Here is an 18,774-nt window from a genome sequence, read left to right as displayed (position 1 = left end):
AAAAAGAAAATCCACAGAATACTAGAAAATATTTACATTTGCAAATCATTCATAAATTGAATCCAGGTGGGCTGAAGGCATGGCTCAAGCTGTAGAGCGCCTGTCTAGCAGTGTGAGGCCCCGAGTTCAAACTCCAGACCACAACAAAATCGAAGTCTAGTATTCGGATTACATAAGAACCCTTACAACCCAAAAAAAAAAAAAAATTCCCCCTTAGGAAGTGCAAATCGAAACCACAATACGCCACTTCACTAGGGTGGCTATAATCAGAAGAAGAATAAGTGCTGGTGAGGATATAGAAAAACTAATACCCTCATAAACTATGGTGAAAATCTCAAAGGGTAGAGCCACTGAAGAAAAAGGTTTGAAGAACAATCTTGAGCAAAATGCTGGTGGTATCACAATACCTGAATTCAATTTATACTGCAGAGCCACTGTAACAAAAATAGCACAGTACTGGCACAAAAAGGCATGTATAACAATGGAAAGGAAGACGTAGAAATGAGCTCACACAGTTACAGCTATCTGATCTTCGACAAAGTTGCCAAGAACATGTTTTCCCAACAAATGATGTTGGGAAAACTGGATATCCATATGCAGAAGACTGAAAATATATCTGTCTTGCACGCTATACAAAAATTAATTCAAAATAAATCAAAGACCTTAATGCAAGACCTGAAACTTTGAAACTACTACAGAAAAACATAGGGAAAACACTTCAAGATATACGCATAGCCAACAACTTTCTGAACAGGTCTTCAATAGCTCAGGAAATAACAGCGAGAACTGACAAACAGGATTGCATTAAATTAAAAAGCTTCTGCATGGCAAAGGAAACAACTGTCGGAATGAAGAGACAGCTTACAGAATAGGAGAAAATCTTTGCCAACTATTCATCAGATAAAGAACTGCTATCCAAAATATATAAAGAGCTCCAAAAATCAGACACAAAAAAAACCAAATAATCCAAGCAATAAATAGGCAAATGAATTGAACTAATAGTTCTCAAAATAAGTACAAATGGCCAATAAATACATTAAGAAATGTTTATCACCTTGCCAGACACCAGTGGTCATGCCTGTAATCCTAGCAACTCAGGAGGCAGAGATCAGGAGGATCGTGGGTCAAAGCCAGCCTGGGCAAATAATTCACAAGACCCTATCTCAAAAAAACCCTACCACAAAAAAACTGGGCTGGTGGAGTGGCTCAAGGTAAAGGCCCTGAGTTCAAGCTCCAGTACCATACACACAAAAAATTTTTCATCATCTTTAGTCATAAAGGAAATTTAAAATGACACTGAGGTTCCATCTCACCTTAGTGAGACTGGATATCATCAAGAAAACAAGTCGAGCACTGGTGGCTATGCCTACAATCCTAGCTACTTTGGGAAGCCGAGATCAGGAGGACGATGGTTTGAGATACCCTATCTTCAAAATAACTAAGCAAAACGAACAGAAGTTGTGGCTCAAGCAGTAGAGTGCCTGCTTTGCAAATGTGAAGTCCTGAGTTCAAACTACAGTCCCACCAAAAAATAAAAATAAAGAACAAGGGTGGACAGGGTGAATTCAAGTAAGATATATTTGATACATTGTAAGAACTTCTGTGAATACCATAATGGGCCCCCACCCAACACAACAATTAAAAAAAAAAAAGAAAACAAACAACAAATACTGACAAGGATGGGGAAGGAAAGAAAGAACCCTTACATTCTTGGAGGGAATGTAAATTCATATAGCCACTATGGAAATCAAAATGGAGGTTCCTCCACTCCTATTCAACATAGTACTGTAATTCCTAGCCAGAGCAATTAGGCAAGAAGAAGGAATAAAAGGAATACAAATAGGTAAAGAAACTGTCAAAATATCCCTATTTGCAGATGACACGATCCTATACCTTAAAGACCCAAAAAACTCTACTCAGAAGCTTCTAGACATCATCAATAGCTATCGCAAGGTAGCAGGATATAAAATCAACATAGAAAAATCATTAGCATTTCTATACACTAACAACGAGCAAACTAAAAAGAATGTATGAAAACAATTGCATTTACAATAGCCTCAAAAAAAATCAAATACCTAGGTGTACACCTAACAAAAGATGTGAATGACCTCTACAAGGAAAACTATACACTTCTGAAGAAAGAGATTGAGGAAGACTATAAAAAGTGGAGAGATCTCCCATGCTCATGGATTGGTAGAATCAGCATAGTAAAAACGTCGATACTCCCAAAAGTAATCTACATGTTTAATGCAATTCCCATCAAAATTCCAATGACATTCATTAAAGAGAGCGAAAATCTACTGTGAAATTTATATGGAAACAAGGAAGCCACGAATAGCCAAGGCAATACTCAGTCAAAAGAACAATGCAGGAGGTATCACAATACCTGACTTCAAACTATATTACAAAGCAATAACAATAAAAACAGCATGATACTGGCACAAAAACAGACATGAAGACCAGTGGAACAGAATAGAGGATCCAGATATGAAGCCACACAACTATAACCAACTTGTCTTTGACAAAGGAGCTAAAAATATACGATGGAGAAATAGCAGCCTCTTCAACAAAAACTGCTGGGAAAACTGGTTAGCAGTCTGCAAAACACTGAAATGAGATCCATGTATATCACCCTATACCAAGATTAACTCAAAATGGATCAAGGATCTTAATATCAGACCCCAAACTCTAAACTTGATACAGGAAAGAGTAGGAAATACTCTGGAGTTAGTAGGTATAGGTAAGAACTTTCTCAATGAAACCCCAGCAGCACAGCAACTAAGAGATAGCATAGATAAATGGGACCTCATAAAGCTAAAAAGCTTCTGTTCATCAAAAGAAATGGTCTCTAAACTGAAAAGAACACCCACAGAGTGGGAGAAAATATTTGCCAACTATACATCAGACAAAGGATTGATAACCAGAGTATACAGGGAACTTAAACAACTAAATTCTCCCAAAACTAATGAACCAATAAAGAAATGGGCAAGTGAACTAAACAGAACTTTCTCAAAAGAAGAAATTCAAATGGCCAAAAAACACATGAAAAAATGCTCACCATCTCTAGCAATAAAGGAAATGCAAATTAAAACCACACTAAGATTCCACCTCACCCCTGTTAGAATAGCCATCATCAGCACCACCACCACCAACAGGTGTTGGCGAGGATGGGGGAAGGGGGGGGAGAAAAGGAACCTTCTTACACTGTTGGTGGGAATGTAAACTAGTACAACCACTCTGGAAAAAAATTTGGAGGCTACTTAAAAAGCTAGACATTGATCTACTATTTGATCCAGCAATACCACTCTTGGGGATACACCCAAAAGACTGTGACACAGGTTACTCCAGAGGCACCTGCACACCCATGTTTACTGTGGCACTTTTCACAATAGCCAAGTTATGGAAACAGCCAAGATGCCCTACCACCGACGAATGGATTAAGAAAATGTGGTAGCTATACACAATGGAATTTTATGCAGCCATGAAGAACGAAATGTTATCATTAGCTGGTAAATGGATGGAATTGGAGAACATCATTCTGAGTGAGGTTAGCCTGGCCCCAAAGACCAAAAATCGTATGTTCTCCCTCATATGTGGACATTAGATCAAGGGCAAACACGCAACAACGGGATTGGACTTTGAGCACATGATAAAAGTGAGAGCACACAAGGGAGGGGTGAGGATAGGTAAGACCTAAAAAATTAGCTAGCATTTGTTGCCCTTAACGCAGAGAAATAAAGCAGATACCTTAAAAGCAACTGAGGCCAATAGGAAAAGGGGACCAGGAGCTAGAGAAAAGGTGAGATCAAAAAGAATTAACCTAGAAGGTAACACACACGCACAGGAAATTAATGTGAGTCAACTCCCTGTATAGCTATCCTTATCTCAACCAGCAAAAAACCCTTGTCCCTTCCTATTATGGCTTATACTCTCTCTACAACAAAATTAGAAATAAGGGCAAAATAGTTTCTGCTGGGTATTGAGGGGGTGGGGGGGAGATGGAGGGGTCGGAGTGGGTGGTAAGGGAGGGGGTGGGGGCAGGGGGGAGAAATGACCCAAGCCTTGTATGCACATATGAATAAAAAAAAAAAAATGGAGGTTCCTCAAAAGACTAAAAGTAGAACTGCCTATCCTGCTGCACCACTCCTGGGCATGTAGCTGAAGGAATGGAGTCAGCATACAAAAGAGGTACCTGCACACCCATGTTTATTGCAGTACTGTTCACAATAGCCAGGCTATGGAACCAGCCTTGTAGCGCACACTTGTAATCCCAGGTACTGGGGAGGTAGAGACAGGATGCTTGAGTCTTGGAGGCTGGCCCAGGCAAAGTTAGTGAGACTCTATCTCAAAAACAAAACAAAAAACAGAAGGGCTAGGGACATGGCTCAAATGGTAGAGCACTCGCAGTTTATGGCCCTGGGTTTAATCCCCAGTACAGACAGAAAAAAAAAAAAAGAAACTATGTCATTTGCAGGAACATGGATGGAAATGGAGATCATCATGTGAAGTAAAACAAGCAGACTAAGGATGACAAATGTCACGTTTTTCTCTCAAATGTGGAATCTAGATCTATGAATATAAATGACATGCACGAAACAGAGGGACTCTTTGGGGAGAACCAACGGGAGAGGTGAGGATTTCACAAAGGAGAGATCATAGTAAGTGATATGAAAATAGTGTAATAAAAACCATTAAAATGATTTAAAGGGGAAGAACACAGGGAAATAAAAGTAACAGAGGAGGTGAATGTGTTCAAAGTTCATTCCTACATATATGGAATATCATGATAAAAACCTTTTGTACAAGTAATATACACTAATTTAAAAAAAGAAAGAAAACCATTTGGCATTCTCTCTACCAGCTAAGAACAGAACTGCTAGCTGTTCTGCCAATATGTATACATCCAGGAGAAATGAAAACATGTCTACACGACAATGTCCAAAGCAGCACAAAAAGGTGTACACTCAAATGTCCATCAACTGATGACTGGATAAACAAACGTGTTCATACAATGAGTACTATTCAGCCATAAAAGGAGTAAGTACTGCGCGTGCAATAACATGGATGAATCATCGTCAGTAAAAGAAGCCAATTCCGGGAAGGTCACCTACTGCATGACTCCCTTGCATGAAGGTCCAAACAGAGTCAGAAAGTGTATTAGTGTCAGCAAGGGTTCAGGGACAGGGTGGATGGAGGTGATCACTTAATGAGTATGGGATTTCCATGGAGGGTGATGGAAATATTCTGGAACTGGATAGGGTGATGGGTGTTAAACATTGTGAGTGTACCTAATGCTACCAAGTTATTTGTTGTACTTACTTTCCTACAGTTTTTAAAAACGTACAAAGAAACAAGCTCCTACGTGGTCTTTGCACATGGCAGTTCCTCACCATGATTCAGTGGATCTCAGAGGCAGCAGACTTTTGCCCCGTCCACACACAGCCCTGTGGATTTCTTAGCATTCTCTAGCTCTTCCACGTAAGGATTAGCAGCTGTATTCCTTCCCCCTTTACGTTACTACCCACACCTGTGCTGGCATTTCCAAACAAGTCTTAAACTGCTTCAGGCAGCTTAAGCTTCAGCTTCTACATACCAGTCCATCAACACATGAAACAGTGGTGTAGAAAAGGTTGCTCCTCGCATTTAGGGTGGGAGGTGCCAGTTCGGAAATATTTCACTGGACTGGAAGACGATCACGAACACGAAATGGTATGGCGTTACGTCACTCTGAGATCATACACTGACTCTGTACGAGCGTTTCTCAACTTTGGCACTACTGACATTCAGGGTGTCATATAGTCCTTTGTCATGGGCTGTCCCCTGCACTGCAGGATATTTAGAAACATCCTGGTAGCATTCCCCAGTCATGACAACCAAAAATGCCTTAGACAATGTGCCCGGTGGTAAAATGCCCTCAGATGAGACCCACAGCTCCAGAGAAAATCCTGAACATCTTGTATGGTATTAACACAAAGAGGTGTGCCCTAGGGTCATAGGTTGCTTTGGGCCATGAGAAGAGAGAAGATAATGCAACCTAGACCGCCTGCAGGGCAACTTCATCAACACTGCCTAAACCAAGAAGGGCTGGAGTAGAGCAGCAAACACCGAGTGATAAAAATTAGCCACTGTGTTCTGCTTATTTAATTCCCTCGTGATGTTCCAGGACCAGGGCAGAAATGGTCCCTGCCATCTGCATTATGGACACCTATCATGTCTGTCCCTTGGGATAAAGGGAGCTATTTAGATATTGCCAGAGTTTCCACTTTAGGTGAGGAAAATAAAGAAAGGAACTGCCTACCTGAGTGTCCCGTTCTCTCCTTTGTCCAGGCTGGTGAACCGGCTGTAGAGGCGGGTGATCTGACTGTGGGAAACTAAAGAGCACAAAATCAATCCCAACCAGGCACACAGGCCTCCATTCACACTGCACCCGCCGCCCAGCATCCAGTGCTTCTTAGTGTGTAAGACCCAGAGCTGCTGCACCTCTGTCATCTCTGAAGTGTCAGAGCAGAAAGCTATGCAGTGGAAGGAGTTAGAAAGTAAATGAACCAAGAACAACCAAAATTCACTCTCAGGAATGATGTCTAGGCTTAATTAAGATGCGTTAGGGGAGCTGGAGGAGTGTCTCAAGTGGTAGCATGCCTGCCTAGGTGAGTCTCTGAGTTCAAATCCCAACACCACCAAAAAAAAAAAGTTTAAAGAATGTGTTAGGGGCTTAGGGGCTGGGGCTGCAGCTCAGCTGGAGAATGCCTGGTTAACATGAGCACGTAATGGGTTTAATTCCTGGCAACACACACACAAGTTCATTGTTACAGGGTTACGATTTAACAAAACAAATTCCATACAGAAGGGAACAGCGAGAATTTAACATTTCAACAGCCTGAGCTGGAGGTGATGAAATGCATGCTTTGACTGAAAACTCACACCTTAATCTGTTTGGTGTTTCAGGCTAGAATTACAGGGCAGGTGATATGTACTGAAGGAAGGACCAGGGCAGTGCAAACAGGCTGCATTTTGAAAATCTGGCTATTTCTACACTACACAGTAGCGGCTTTACCTCTTTCCTCAGGACTGACCTTTGGGTAAAAGATCATCAGAGCCTCGGACTGGCCTCTTTTCTGTGACTACATGAGTTCCACTGAGTTCGCAGGAGAGGAACTGGCTCCAAGGGAGCAAGTTAAGACACTTTACAAGGTGGTCATGTCATCATCAGATGACCTCTGCAAGAAAGTGTTGGGTCTGGAGACTCCAGTGGGTAGCCCATCCCCCCATGGAGAACACTATGATTCCTGCACCCTGAAGAGGAGATACAGGGTCTTATGGATCTGCCACAGGGCTGATGAGCAAAATGCTTTCAAGACTGTTTCCCATCCCCAATAAGGGGCAGACAGACCAGCTCATCTAAGACATCCTGTGAATCCTCGGCCAATGAGAAGAGCCCACCTAACCCTTACCCAAACCCAGACTTAAAACATCTACAAAAGCCCCAGCCTTCACCTGAGCAGGGAGCCACCAGCTTCCGGCTCCACCGCCCTGCTCTAGCTGTAGCCTTTCCTTTCTCTAATAAATCCTACTTCATGTACAAGCTTTGCCTCACGAGTCAATCAGCTGCCTCAGGAGCCAGTTCTCTGGCCTGTGAAGACAAGGACCCTCGACACCAGCCCATGACATTTTACATCAGCATGTAACAAAAGCTATCTTGCTCCTCATGTTGGATGACTGACAATTTAAGTAAGGTAGCTACCTGGCATTTCTGAGAAACAGATTAGACTCCTGGCAGGTGGGAGGTAACAGGAAACAAGGCAGTCATCACAGGAGAAAAAAGGGTGTGCCGAGTTCAGACTTTGTACCAGGCTACACCTTCCAGGGCATAAAAGGGTGGCTGAGGTAGTTTTGGTACTTGTCCTCCTCCCCAAGCTCAGGCAGCAAAACTTGACTGGCAGTGTTAGGAACAATGAGGCAAAGCAAACAGGGCAGGGGGGAGCAGGAAGTGAGTGGGTAGGGCTGGGCTGCAAGGACACCCAGGGAGGCTCTAACTTCTGAGTTAGGCACTTTGTTCTGCACCAGCACCTACACTGAGCAGAAAAGGGGAATGAATTCCTCCCATTCCCTGCAGAACCAGAAGGGTGCAGTGGCTAAGAGAAGCTGGTGTGTACCAGTCACCAGTCGGGCAGCTGTGAACTGCTCTCGTAGAGCACACACTTGTGAGGATCAGTTAGACATACTCCGATTCTATTCACAGCACCATGGGGGTAACGAGGGGGGCTGGGGGAGTTAATGAAAAGAAAGTGCTTGGCAAGGTGCCTGGCATTGGGTAAGTACTCCAGGTTAGCTATTAGCACCAGTTCATCACCCCTATGCCTGGAGCCTGAAGGTACAATTTTACTGCTATGCTAATTACTCTCCTCCAGACTCCACCAGTCAAAACCGCTTTCTGTAGGAACCTGACCAGTTTATCCTGACCTGGCCTCAGGTGTCGAAGGCTACTCTGGTAAAGTTCCCTTTACTTTAGCAAAAATAAGCCAGTTAAAGAATTACTACTAAGGTTCCCAAAAGATTTTTGAAAAAGCAAAATTTGTTCCCAGTCCCAATGTGCTGTTTTTTATTTTTTTCTTTTTCTTTTTGGCATGACTATATAGCCAGGCCGGCCTTGAACTCTCCATCCTTCTGGCTCACCCTCAGAGTGATCAGATTACAGGTGTGTCCCAGCTTGCTGTTATAATTCCTTTTTTTTTTTTTTTTTTTTTAAGAGCAGGACTGGGGTTTGAACTCAGGGTTTGATATTTACAAAGCAGGCATCTACCACTTGAAGTCCACCTCCAGTCCATTTTTCCATTTTGGTTTGGGTTATTTTGGAGATGGGGATCTCAAGAACCATTTGCCAGGGCTGGCCTTGAATCTCGATCCTCCTGACCTCATCTCAGCCTCCCAAGTAGCGGGGATTACAGGCGTGAGCCACTGGCTGCCCACATGTTAAATTTCTTTATACACCATCTAATATCAGTCACTTGGATACTTTACATAGTCTTAATAGTTTACTTTTCATTTAGTTATTCATAATTTTTCTGCATTGCTTTGGAGTACATTTTAATAGCTGAAAAATATTTAGTTCTTAGTGTTGGGAGTCATAGTTTGGATAACTTTTAAGAAGGAAAACAAATTGTATTTTTATATTAGTTTTAATCCATTGACATGATGAAAATGCAAATGGAATTTTTAAAATACACAATGCAGTCTCCCCCAATACCCCAATTCCTCAGTCTCCCATGCCTAGGCAAACCTATTATACCAGTTTCTGTTGAATGCTCTAGAAATTTCTTACAGGTATATATAGAGATGTATACAATTTTAAAATTGGGAGGGATACTATGATGTAGTCCGGCCCCTTCTTAACAAATGAGCCATTAGACATCTTTCTTTCTTTCTGTACTGGGGTTTGAACTCAGGGCCTTCACCTTGAGCCACTCCACCAGCCTGTTTTTTGGTGATGGGTGTTTTCAAGATAGGGTCTCGCAAACTATTTGCCTGGGCTGGCTTCGAACCGCGAGCCTCCTGATTTCTGACCCCTAAATAGGCAGGATTACAGGTGTGAGCCATCAGCGCCAGCCCTAGACATCTTTCTAATCTAGCTCATCGTCTCAAAGGATGGGCATGGACAGCTCTCACAGTCTGACTTGCCAAACTGCAGTAGTTTCTAAACACTGGTACTACACTGGTTAAGTACCAGTGTAGCATTACACCCATATTTCAGGGGAAAAATCAGTTTACAGCTGTTCAAATTTACAATTTAACAATAGGTTCAAAATAAAAATGCACACAAGTAGCTAAAACAATTAAGAAACTGTTCTCTTTCATGATAAAACTGTTCTATGTGGAAATCAGTGGGGAAACATACAACCAAATGTCAACTTATTTTTTAGTAGCCAGAGAAGACCAAATATCAACATTTAACATTACTCAACATGGTCACAGCTAAACTATCTCCTAATTTCTAAACTAATGTTATGACATTGTTAAACAGTTTTGTTAACAAAAAGGAGAGAAAGCTTTAATCTAGGTGCTGAATCCACTGTGACTAAGTGAACATACGTACAGAGCTCAGAATAACCCAGTCTGCCTTTAAAGGTGCTGTGTAACCATGTGGAGAAATGTATTAGAAAGGCACTGCCTAGCCAGCATGAGGCCCTGAGTTCACACCTCAGTGCCACCAGGGGGGGAAAAAAAAGGAATGCCATGAATGAAGGCAGGACATGTTCTTAGTGAAACTGTTGTCACTGGAAGTAGCTAACTTCCCCAGCCCAAGTGCCCAAAACATAACAAACATTCTTGGAAACCCAAAGGAAGTCTCAGGACTTGACAGTTACCCTCTGAATAGTAGACAGATGTGAACAGTGGACAGATGTGCCTTGAATGAAGTGGAATTTTCTTCACTATTAGGCCAATAATTATTTTATATTGTTGAAAGATTTAAAAGATACTGCTAACTTTCCTGACTACAGCTTTCTCTCATCACCGCCTTGTACTCAGAGTAGGAAGGCATCTTACATCAAGGTGGACTGGCAAAGAGAAGAAACCTGAAAGGGAGTAAGAAAGGTTATCCTGCCCTTGTTTTTCTCCTAATCTCAATGCAGAAGATAAGCTAGGTAAAGCATACAACCATGACCAAGAGTAGCTCTAGATAAGGATTATAAAGCAGAAGCTGTACCCTTAACCATTCCTCCTCAACATTTCACACCTCAACATTTCCCCAACATAAGCACTTCAAGTTCTGGCCTACTTGAAGAATTAAGAGACTTAAAAGGTGCTTTATAGAACAAACAAGCTGGGGACACAGCTCATTGATAAAGAGCTTGCCTAGCATGCTCAAGGCCCTGAGTTCGATTCCCAGCACTACAAAAATAAATAAATATACCAGGTGATGGTGGCTCACTCCTAGTTTCTTGGAAGGCTGAGATCAGGAGGATTAAGTTTGAGGCCAGCATGGGAAAACAGTTCACAAGACTCCATCTCCAAAATAACCACAGCAAAATGAACTACAGACATGGCTCAAGCAGTAGAGCATCTGCTTACAATCATGAAGCCTTGAATTCAAACCCCAGTCCCACTAAAAAATAAATGAATAAAATAAAAGCTATCTTCTTATAATTAGGCAAATTCAAATATGGACTGAATGGTAGGTAACATTATTGTCAACTTTTCTGTTGTGATAATAGTAATGGGGTTACGTAGGAAAAGTCTCTTTTCTCAGGAGACTCCTACAGAAGTCAATATTTAGGATCAAAGCATTGCAATGGGGGCAACTTTCAAACTGTTCATCAAAAAAATTATATATATATATGTATATAAAAAATTATATATATATATGTGTATATATATATATATATATATACACATATATATATATATGTCTTTGCTCCCACTTCTTGTGCAGGGAACAGGAAATATTTCTCTCTCTTTCTCTCCCTTCATACCATCACTACACCCTTTCAAACGAATTGCCACCAGCCTACACCTTGCCTCCTAGACCTGTTCACCATCCTCCCATAGTCACAAGATGGCTAAACATAAATCAGTCAATCAGCCCTCATCACGGTTTAGTGGGCATGAACTGTTTCTCGTAAAGATTTTAAGTAATTCACAGGCTGTTGCTACAGGTAAGTGAACCAGGGGTGGAGATGATAGAAACACCCAGGACATTGCGTGACCTTCCTCCTATTACATCTTTATTCGAATTGCTTTAAATTATAAAAACGGAGGCATGTGAAAGAAGATAGTAGAACAAAGACGATCTAGCAAACATTTTATACCCAAAGTGTGTCTAGAATGTTTCTTAAACTTAGCAATGCCAGGATTACTTTTTGGTTCTTTTTTTTTTTTTTTTTTTTTTTGGTACTGGGGCTTAAACACAGGGCCTACACCTTAAGCCACTCCACCAGCCCTTTTTGTGATGGTTTTTTTTCTGAGATAGGGTCTCTCAAACTATTTGCCAGGGCTGCCTTCAAACTGGGATCCTCCTGATCTTGTCTTCTGAATAACCAGGATTACAGGCGTGAGCCTCCAGCGCCAGGCTATTCTTTTAGTTTTACTTCCTCAGGATTGGCAAAACGTCTCTATTTGATCCCTAACCCAGTGCCTACTGAAAATAGGAAAAGTATAAAATGCTGTCACCTCCCCACTTATATAGCCCTAGGCACAATTTTCTTTTCTTCTTTCTTTCTGTCTTTTTTTTTTTGGTGATGGTGTCTTGCTATGTTCCCTAGGTTGGCCTGGAACTCCTAGGCTCAAGTGATCCTTAGCCTCTACAGTTAAGCCTAAGCACAGCCAAACGGTATTTCCCCAAAAAAGATTGTTATTTCTGTTTCAAAACAATCATAGTTAACATTTACACCAAACACTATTCTAAGTGTCATAATGCATTTTACTGATGAGCATCAGACTCCCATAAAGTAGGTACACTGTTGCTCCCATTTTACAGATGATGAAATCTAGGTAATTCTTGCTTAGAATTACTTTTCCAATATTTACCAGCTAAATTTCAAATACTATCTAAACTAATCATATATGAATCCTCATCAAGCTAAGTGTATGAAAAGTATTTAAACATAACCATCAATTACAATGCAATGCTTTCAACTTGAATATAAAGTCACTTTTCCTCAATGATGATACATTTTCTTACAGGGAAAGGAAGTAATAAAATGTCTTATACTTGTTCTTAAAGTGGTTCTAAATAATAGTTTCCTAAAGTCTTGTTCCTCAAACAAGAGGCAGATGAAAACTGTACAAATTTCACCTCTCTACCCCACCCTCCAATCTGTTGTTTTTTTTTTTTAATTTTTCTAAAGCCTTTGCACCATGCTAAAATTACTTCTTTAAAAAAAAACAACTGTCCCAGCTGGGCCTGGGGGTACACACCTATAATCCCAGCACTTGAGAGGTTGAGGCAGTAAGATCAAGTTTCAGGCTACATACACTGTCTTTAAAAAGGAAAAAATTAGTTCTGCTGATGGGCACTCCTACATAAACTGATGGCTCTATTCCTAGGAATGAATTTGTAGCAAACTGGGGGAGAGAGCACCTGTAAGCCACCCAAACTGCCCTAGGTTAATTTACCCAAACCTACTCTACTCATGCTTGCAGCAAGGCCCAATCCCTATCCTCCACAAAGCCAGCTCTCAAAGACTCTTTCTGAATGTCTAAAGGTGGGAGCTACCCAACTTCAAGCCTCCTTATTCGTGATGCTAACCATACTTCTGGGGCTTTTAACCAGATTGTGGGCGTCTTTTGTCACCATCTGTTCTGAGAACCTAGCATAATACTGAACGCAGACACTGTGAAAATTCAGTACGTACTTATGTCATCAGGCTTTCTGGCTCAATACCTGCACTTGCACTGGTTTTGGTGATAATCTTGCTCATTCTTGAGTCACTCTAGCAACCAGGAACACAGCTCTTCCATGAGTACTTAGCTGTATTTGTCCACAAGTCACAGAGTAAAATAACCCTGTATAACAGCAATCCAAGCCCTTCTCATTTGGTCAAATGTAAACAAACCAGAATGAGATAATTGCTCCCTTCATTCTGAGGCAAAAATAGTTTTTCCATCCTCTCTACAGCTTATACTTCCTCATTATACAACCGTTTTAAGCATAGTGCTTTAATTTGGGTATCACCCTAGGTTTAAAGAAGTCATTACATTTACAAGCGTGGCCACAGGACATAGCCAAAAAATGTAATAAAATGCTTGTTGAATCCAAACTGCCTGCAGTTCTACTCTTGAAGTCAGAGTTGTCATAAAATGACCATAAAGTAAAGTGACCAATCACATTCTGCAAATTATAAATAGCTGACCACTTTCTGTCATTCATTCAAAATTGTAAAAAGGATTGCCTTAGTTGGTGGTGAGGTTAATCGTGGTTAAAGGTCTTTATGGAGCAGCTAATGGCCATATGTTAGGGTCTGGTCAAGGAAGCAAACCCATCTGATAAGAGGTGGAGTAGATAATATCTCTTCCGACTTGAAGATTCTAGAAAGTTGAACTTGTCAGACTGTACAGGACAACTTTTAATTTACCCAAGACTACCTCCCCCTCAGCAATTCCCCCAGTACTGCTCAGTATTATCTGCCTACAGGCTTCTGTTGTACTTGCTGGTCCTATCATTATCAAAGACAGATATCATGAAGCCACAGAGCTTCATAACTCAACAAGAGTCCTGAAGGAACACCAAGAACAGAAAACACTGCATGTGCCAATACAATTCCACCATACACTGCATTACCAAGGGCTTTTCAAACACATGATCGTGTTTGCAGCACTTTTGAATTCTCAAAGCCCTCTTGCTCCTTTGTTCAGGTTAACGAGGAAGACACTGGACTATAAAAAAATCAGTTCCTAGTACAAGTCACAGAGCTTTTTGGAGTACATCCAGTTTTAATAGTGACTGCATAATGTCCACCAGCACAATAGAAATCAATATACATATGAAATTAGGACGGCAAGTATCCTAAAAAACTGGAGGTCACAGTTTCAGTGCTTTTTCTCCAAGTTCAGACTGAAAAGTCTCAGGCTGAGGACCCCTGATTGTTTAAAGGTCTCCGATCACTGGATCACGCCTTCCAAAGCCTTATTATATGGTCTTCCTTTCTGAGTTTACTTGTTCAGTTTGTGGCAAGAACGTGTTTGTGATTTCCACACAGTTATCAGTGGTTTTAGATCCTGATTAACAGGAACAGCTCATGTTTTCTATAGGATCCATTCAGAGTTCCCGAAGCTGCTTCTCGGGCTTTACCTACAGCTTGAGGATGCCTCTTCATAGGGGAAGATACAGGGGACTTTCATGGGTTTTGAAAAGTGGTGTCCGCGTTCTGTGAGTAATCAGGGCTCCGGCTTTTGCGAGAAAGGACAGCACCACGGGAGCCACAACCCAGCTCCAGGAATCTACAGTAGGACGAACAGGTCCTCCAGCCCTCGGTGCCCCGAAGTCACAGCACCAGAGGCTACCCAGGATCCCCCAAACCTCAGCACCCCGATCCCGACCTCAGCGACAATCGCCCCCAGTGCTGAAGCCAGCCGGAGACGCCGGGCCGCCTTCCCACCCCCAACCCCAACTCACAACCAGTCTCCTTTTTGATCTCCTCGAGCTCTTCGTCCCGCAGTAACGTGGAGGCCCGAGACCCCATCACCGTGCCAGGAGCTCCTCCAGCAGCAGCGGCACCAGAAGCGACGGCGGCAGGAGCGAGGGAGGGAGGGAAGGAAGGAAGGAAGGCAGGAAGGAAGGGACAGGGGTCAAGAAGGGAGAGGGCAGTGTTTTCTACTGCGGACCCGGGAGGGAACCCAGGGGTGGTGCGCGGGGGTGGGTGGGGGGGGGTGGGCGGTCCCCAAGGCCAGCCAATCAGAAGCGAGGTTGCGCTCTGCGCCAGAGCCAACGTCGATGCTCGGAGTTCCAGCGCCAGCCAGAGTCCAGCTGGAGGCAGACCCCGCCCCCCGGAACCGCGGCTGCCACCGGTCTTAAAGGGGCGATGCCACTGTGGCGCTAGCGACCGCAATTTAAAACGGCAACTCCATCCACCCAACATTTCCCAACAAACTAAGGAGCGGCAGACAACGTAGCCCACAGGTTTTTCACAGGACTCTGATGCCAGGAGTCCCAGCCTTCAGGTAGCAAGGATTGCGGAGAGAAACAAAAAAACACAGACAAAACTTTGCGTGGGAAAAAATCTTTGGGTGTGTCCCCTGGAACTGTAGGTTCGCCGTCGTGCTTCGTCTCTCCTGAGCGCTCTCTCCGCCCGGGCGCAAGGGGGCGCTGGGGAGCCGGCGTCGGGGCCGCGCGCCGATTGGCCCCTCGGGAAACAGCGCCTCGAGGGTCGGCCCCGCCGGCGTGCGCTGTGCGGCTCCGGTGACCGGCGCTGCGAGCTTTCCTCCGTTTGCTTCACTGTTATGCTTTGTTAACCGCCGTCGAGTGGCTTGGAGCGCCCCGAGCCTCCGTCTTTAAACCGCAGTCCTTCTTTTAGTGTTAGGCTGAAGTTCAAGAACTCACCATTTGGCTGAAATTAAGGTCCTCATTTCCCAAACTTCCGTGGGGTGGGGGGAGTCCTCAAGGTGGAGGAGAGTGAATTTCTGGCGAAGGGATCGCCGTTTATTTGAAGCTTCTTATTTTGTATTTAAAATGAGTAATTCAGGCCAGGCGTGGTGGCGCATACCTGTTATCCCAGCACTGAGGAGGCTGAGGCAGGAGAATCGGGAGTTCGAGGCCAGTCTGGGCAACTTAGAACCAGTCTCCAAAAAAAAAAGAAAGAAAAAGAGGAATTTTGCATTTTATTCTTATGGCATAGTCTTGCTTGCTTTGATGAAAAGGTTGAAAGCCACCCGTTACATTACTATACACCAGTAATGTTCCTGTGGCTCCAAATCTCACCCGTTTGGACCCCGTTTAAGATAGGAAAGAACCAAATTGTGATCACTCTCACTTAATAATTAAATTAATAACTAGGGAAGTGACATAACAAGCTTCCCCAAATCAGTTAGGTGACCAGCTTGAATGTAAGATGAGATTCTAGTCTCACCCCCTTGCTTTCATGATTGACCCCTTTCCTCTTCTCTCTTGAGATTGGCCTTCATGTGCAGGTACCTACATTTTGGATTTGCCAGCCTAAGAAGCCAGGGGACGCGCTTTTTCCTGAAAATATGAATGTGGTAGGAAAATCTTGGTGTCAGAGGCATGAATGTCCACTTTTTGATTTGAAGCCCATCTCTGGATCCCGACCTTACCTTTTCCTTTCTAATTTTGAATCTCACCATTTATCTTTTACATTGCTTTTTTCACTACCTAATAGTATTTTTTTCTGATTTACTTTAACATTTTTTTCTTTAATGTTCTTATTTTCCAAGTATTTCACAAAAATTTTTTTCTTGGGTATCTTTTTAGCATCTATTATTTTGCCTCTACAAAGGGTTATCAAGGTTTTAGCTCCAGTTTTAAGTCCTTTGCTTTTATAAAAAGTCCCCTTTGCCTGTTGGGCTAACTTAAACAAATAATTATTTCCTAGTGACTTGTTTTATGTTCTCTGTGGATGCATCACTTGATATTACATTAGACCACAACTGTCCTCAATTTGGGGTCTGTTTTAGTTGACGTTCTATTATCTTGTGGGGGTGTGACTTTGAGCACGTGTCTTAAATCTTTAAGCCTCCATTTTCTCATCTGTAGATTAGGTTATGATTGTTGCAAGTATCAGCTAATGTTTGTGGAAAACCTTCCCTTACAATATAAAAATACAGAATCTGGCATGGTGGTCCACACCTATAACTGCAGCTATTTTTGATGCAAGAAGATCTCAAGTTCAAGGCCAGCCCATGCAAATTTAGTGAGAACCTATCTCAAAAACAAATTGTAACAAAAGGGCTGGGACATACCTCAAGTAATAGAGTACTAGCATGCACAGGCCCTAGGTTCAACCCCCAGTAATGCCAACAAAATAAATAACCCATAAAAATATAGATTCTTTATCGGGCTAGAAATGCTGTGTAACCTCTCACCACCTCCTTAGTTGAATGAGACTCATTATCCCATCACTATTTTCTAATTAGAGTAAATTGCAAAATCCGCTGTTGAATTTTCCTAGCGTGCCAAAGACAAGCAGCTTTCAAATTTAAACCTTGGAGCCTGGCATGGTGATATACACCTGTCATCTCAGCTAAGGCTGAGGCAGAAGGATTGGCAGTTCAAGGCCAGCTTGGGCTACAGAGTGAGACCCTGTCTAAAAATTTAAAAATGAACCATGATAAAACAATACTTATTTAGGGTTGTAAATATAAAGACATCAGAAAGAAAAAAACCCAGAATTGTTCTATAAGATACTTTCAAAAAGAAAGAGCCAGGTGCCAGTGGCTCACGCCTGTAATCCTAATTATTTGGGAGGCTGAGATCAGGAGGACTGAGGGTCAAGGCCAGTTCGAGCTAATAGTTGGAGACCCCATCTCCAAAATAACCAGAGCAAAACAGAGTGGAGATGTGGCTCAAGGGGTAGAGCACCTGCTCTGCAAGCATACAGCCTGAGTTCAAACCCCAGTTCCACCAAAAGAAAGAATTTTTTAAATTATAGTATTACACTAAAAAATCTTTCAGAATATTTACTATGAATGACAGTTATTTCTCCAAGGCAGAGTTTTTTCTTTGCATGTTGTAATTCTTTATAATGAGCATACATCATCTTTACATAAGCACTTAAGTGATGGTATGTGGCAATTTGATCTGTCAGACTACACATGACTGGTTGGTGACACTACAGCTTTGTCACTGAGCTATAGCCAGGTGGCATGGAATAGCCAATTGACAATGCAGAAATTGCTATAGCTCTAAGTCAGTTCTGCTTTGGCTGGTATCAGTGCAGACCCTGGAAGTGTTTCTAATCTAGGAGAATCTACCCACACATTTCTGGGAGAAAAGTTTTTGTAACATGTACTGGCAAGTATTTTTTATGAAATCAGGATTTTTTTTTCATTTATTCTTGACATATATGTACCATTAAAAACCCTCTAAATGTTCTGCTTGTTCCATTTAGCTATAGACAGAGAAGCCAACCTTATGTTGCCCAAAGTCTTACAGTTTTCAGTTTCCTCTCTGTGATTTAGAGTTGGTATTTTGATGGTCCATTTCTCCTTAGCCTTCCAAAAAGATGAACAAAACTGAGTCACTCCTATTGTTATTCTCCTTGTTTCTTACAGATACAGAGAGAGAAAAAGTAACCATACTCCCCAAACCATCTTTTTAAAATCATA

The 18,774-nt window shown here is 42.2% G+C and overlaps 2 protein-coding genes across 3 annotated transcripts in view; one reads left to right on the top strand and one right to left on the bottom strand.

The window, feature by feature from the left end:
• The window catches only part of Chp1 (calcineurin like EF-hand protein 1), a 38,083-nt gene extending 22,732 nt beyond the window's left edge, over nt 1-15,351 (bottom strand). The window contains exons 1-2 of the mRNA XM_020176204.2: nt 15,110-15,351; nt 6,299-6,371 (exon numbers count right to left, since the gene is read on the bottom strand). Coding sequence (XP_020031793.2) covers nt 6,299-6,371; nt 15,110-15,176 — 140 coding nt within the window. The 5' untranslated portion in view covers nt 15,177-15,351. The remainder of the gene's footprint in view (nt 1-6,298; nt 6,372-15,109) is intronic.
• A 154-nt stretch (nt 15,352-15,505) lies between these two features.
• Exd1 (exonuclease 3'-5' domain containing 1) overlaps nt 15,506-18,774 on the top strand; it is a 30,296-nt gene continuing 27,027 nt past the window's right edge. The window contains exon 1 of one of the 2 annotated variants that reach the window (XM_074065691.1): nt 15,506-15,654. The gene's annotated coding sequence lies outside the window, so the exon portion shown is untranslated. Of the gene's footprint in view, nt 16,052-18,774 lie in introns of both variants that reach the window. The other variant, XM_020176039.2, reaches the window with a different exon arrangement.

The sequence above is a fragment of the Castor canadensis genome, chromosome 2 (genome assembly GCF_047511655.1).
Source record: "Castor canadensis chromosome 2, mCasCan1.hap1v2, whole genome shotgun sequence".
Taxonomy (NCBI): Eukaryota; Metazoa; Chordata; class Mammalia; order Rodentia; family Castoridae; genus Castor; species Castor canadensis.
This window is presented reverse-complemented; position numbering and strand designations above follow the sequence as displayed.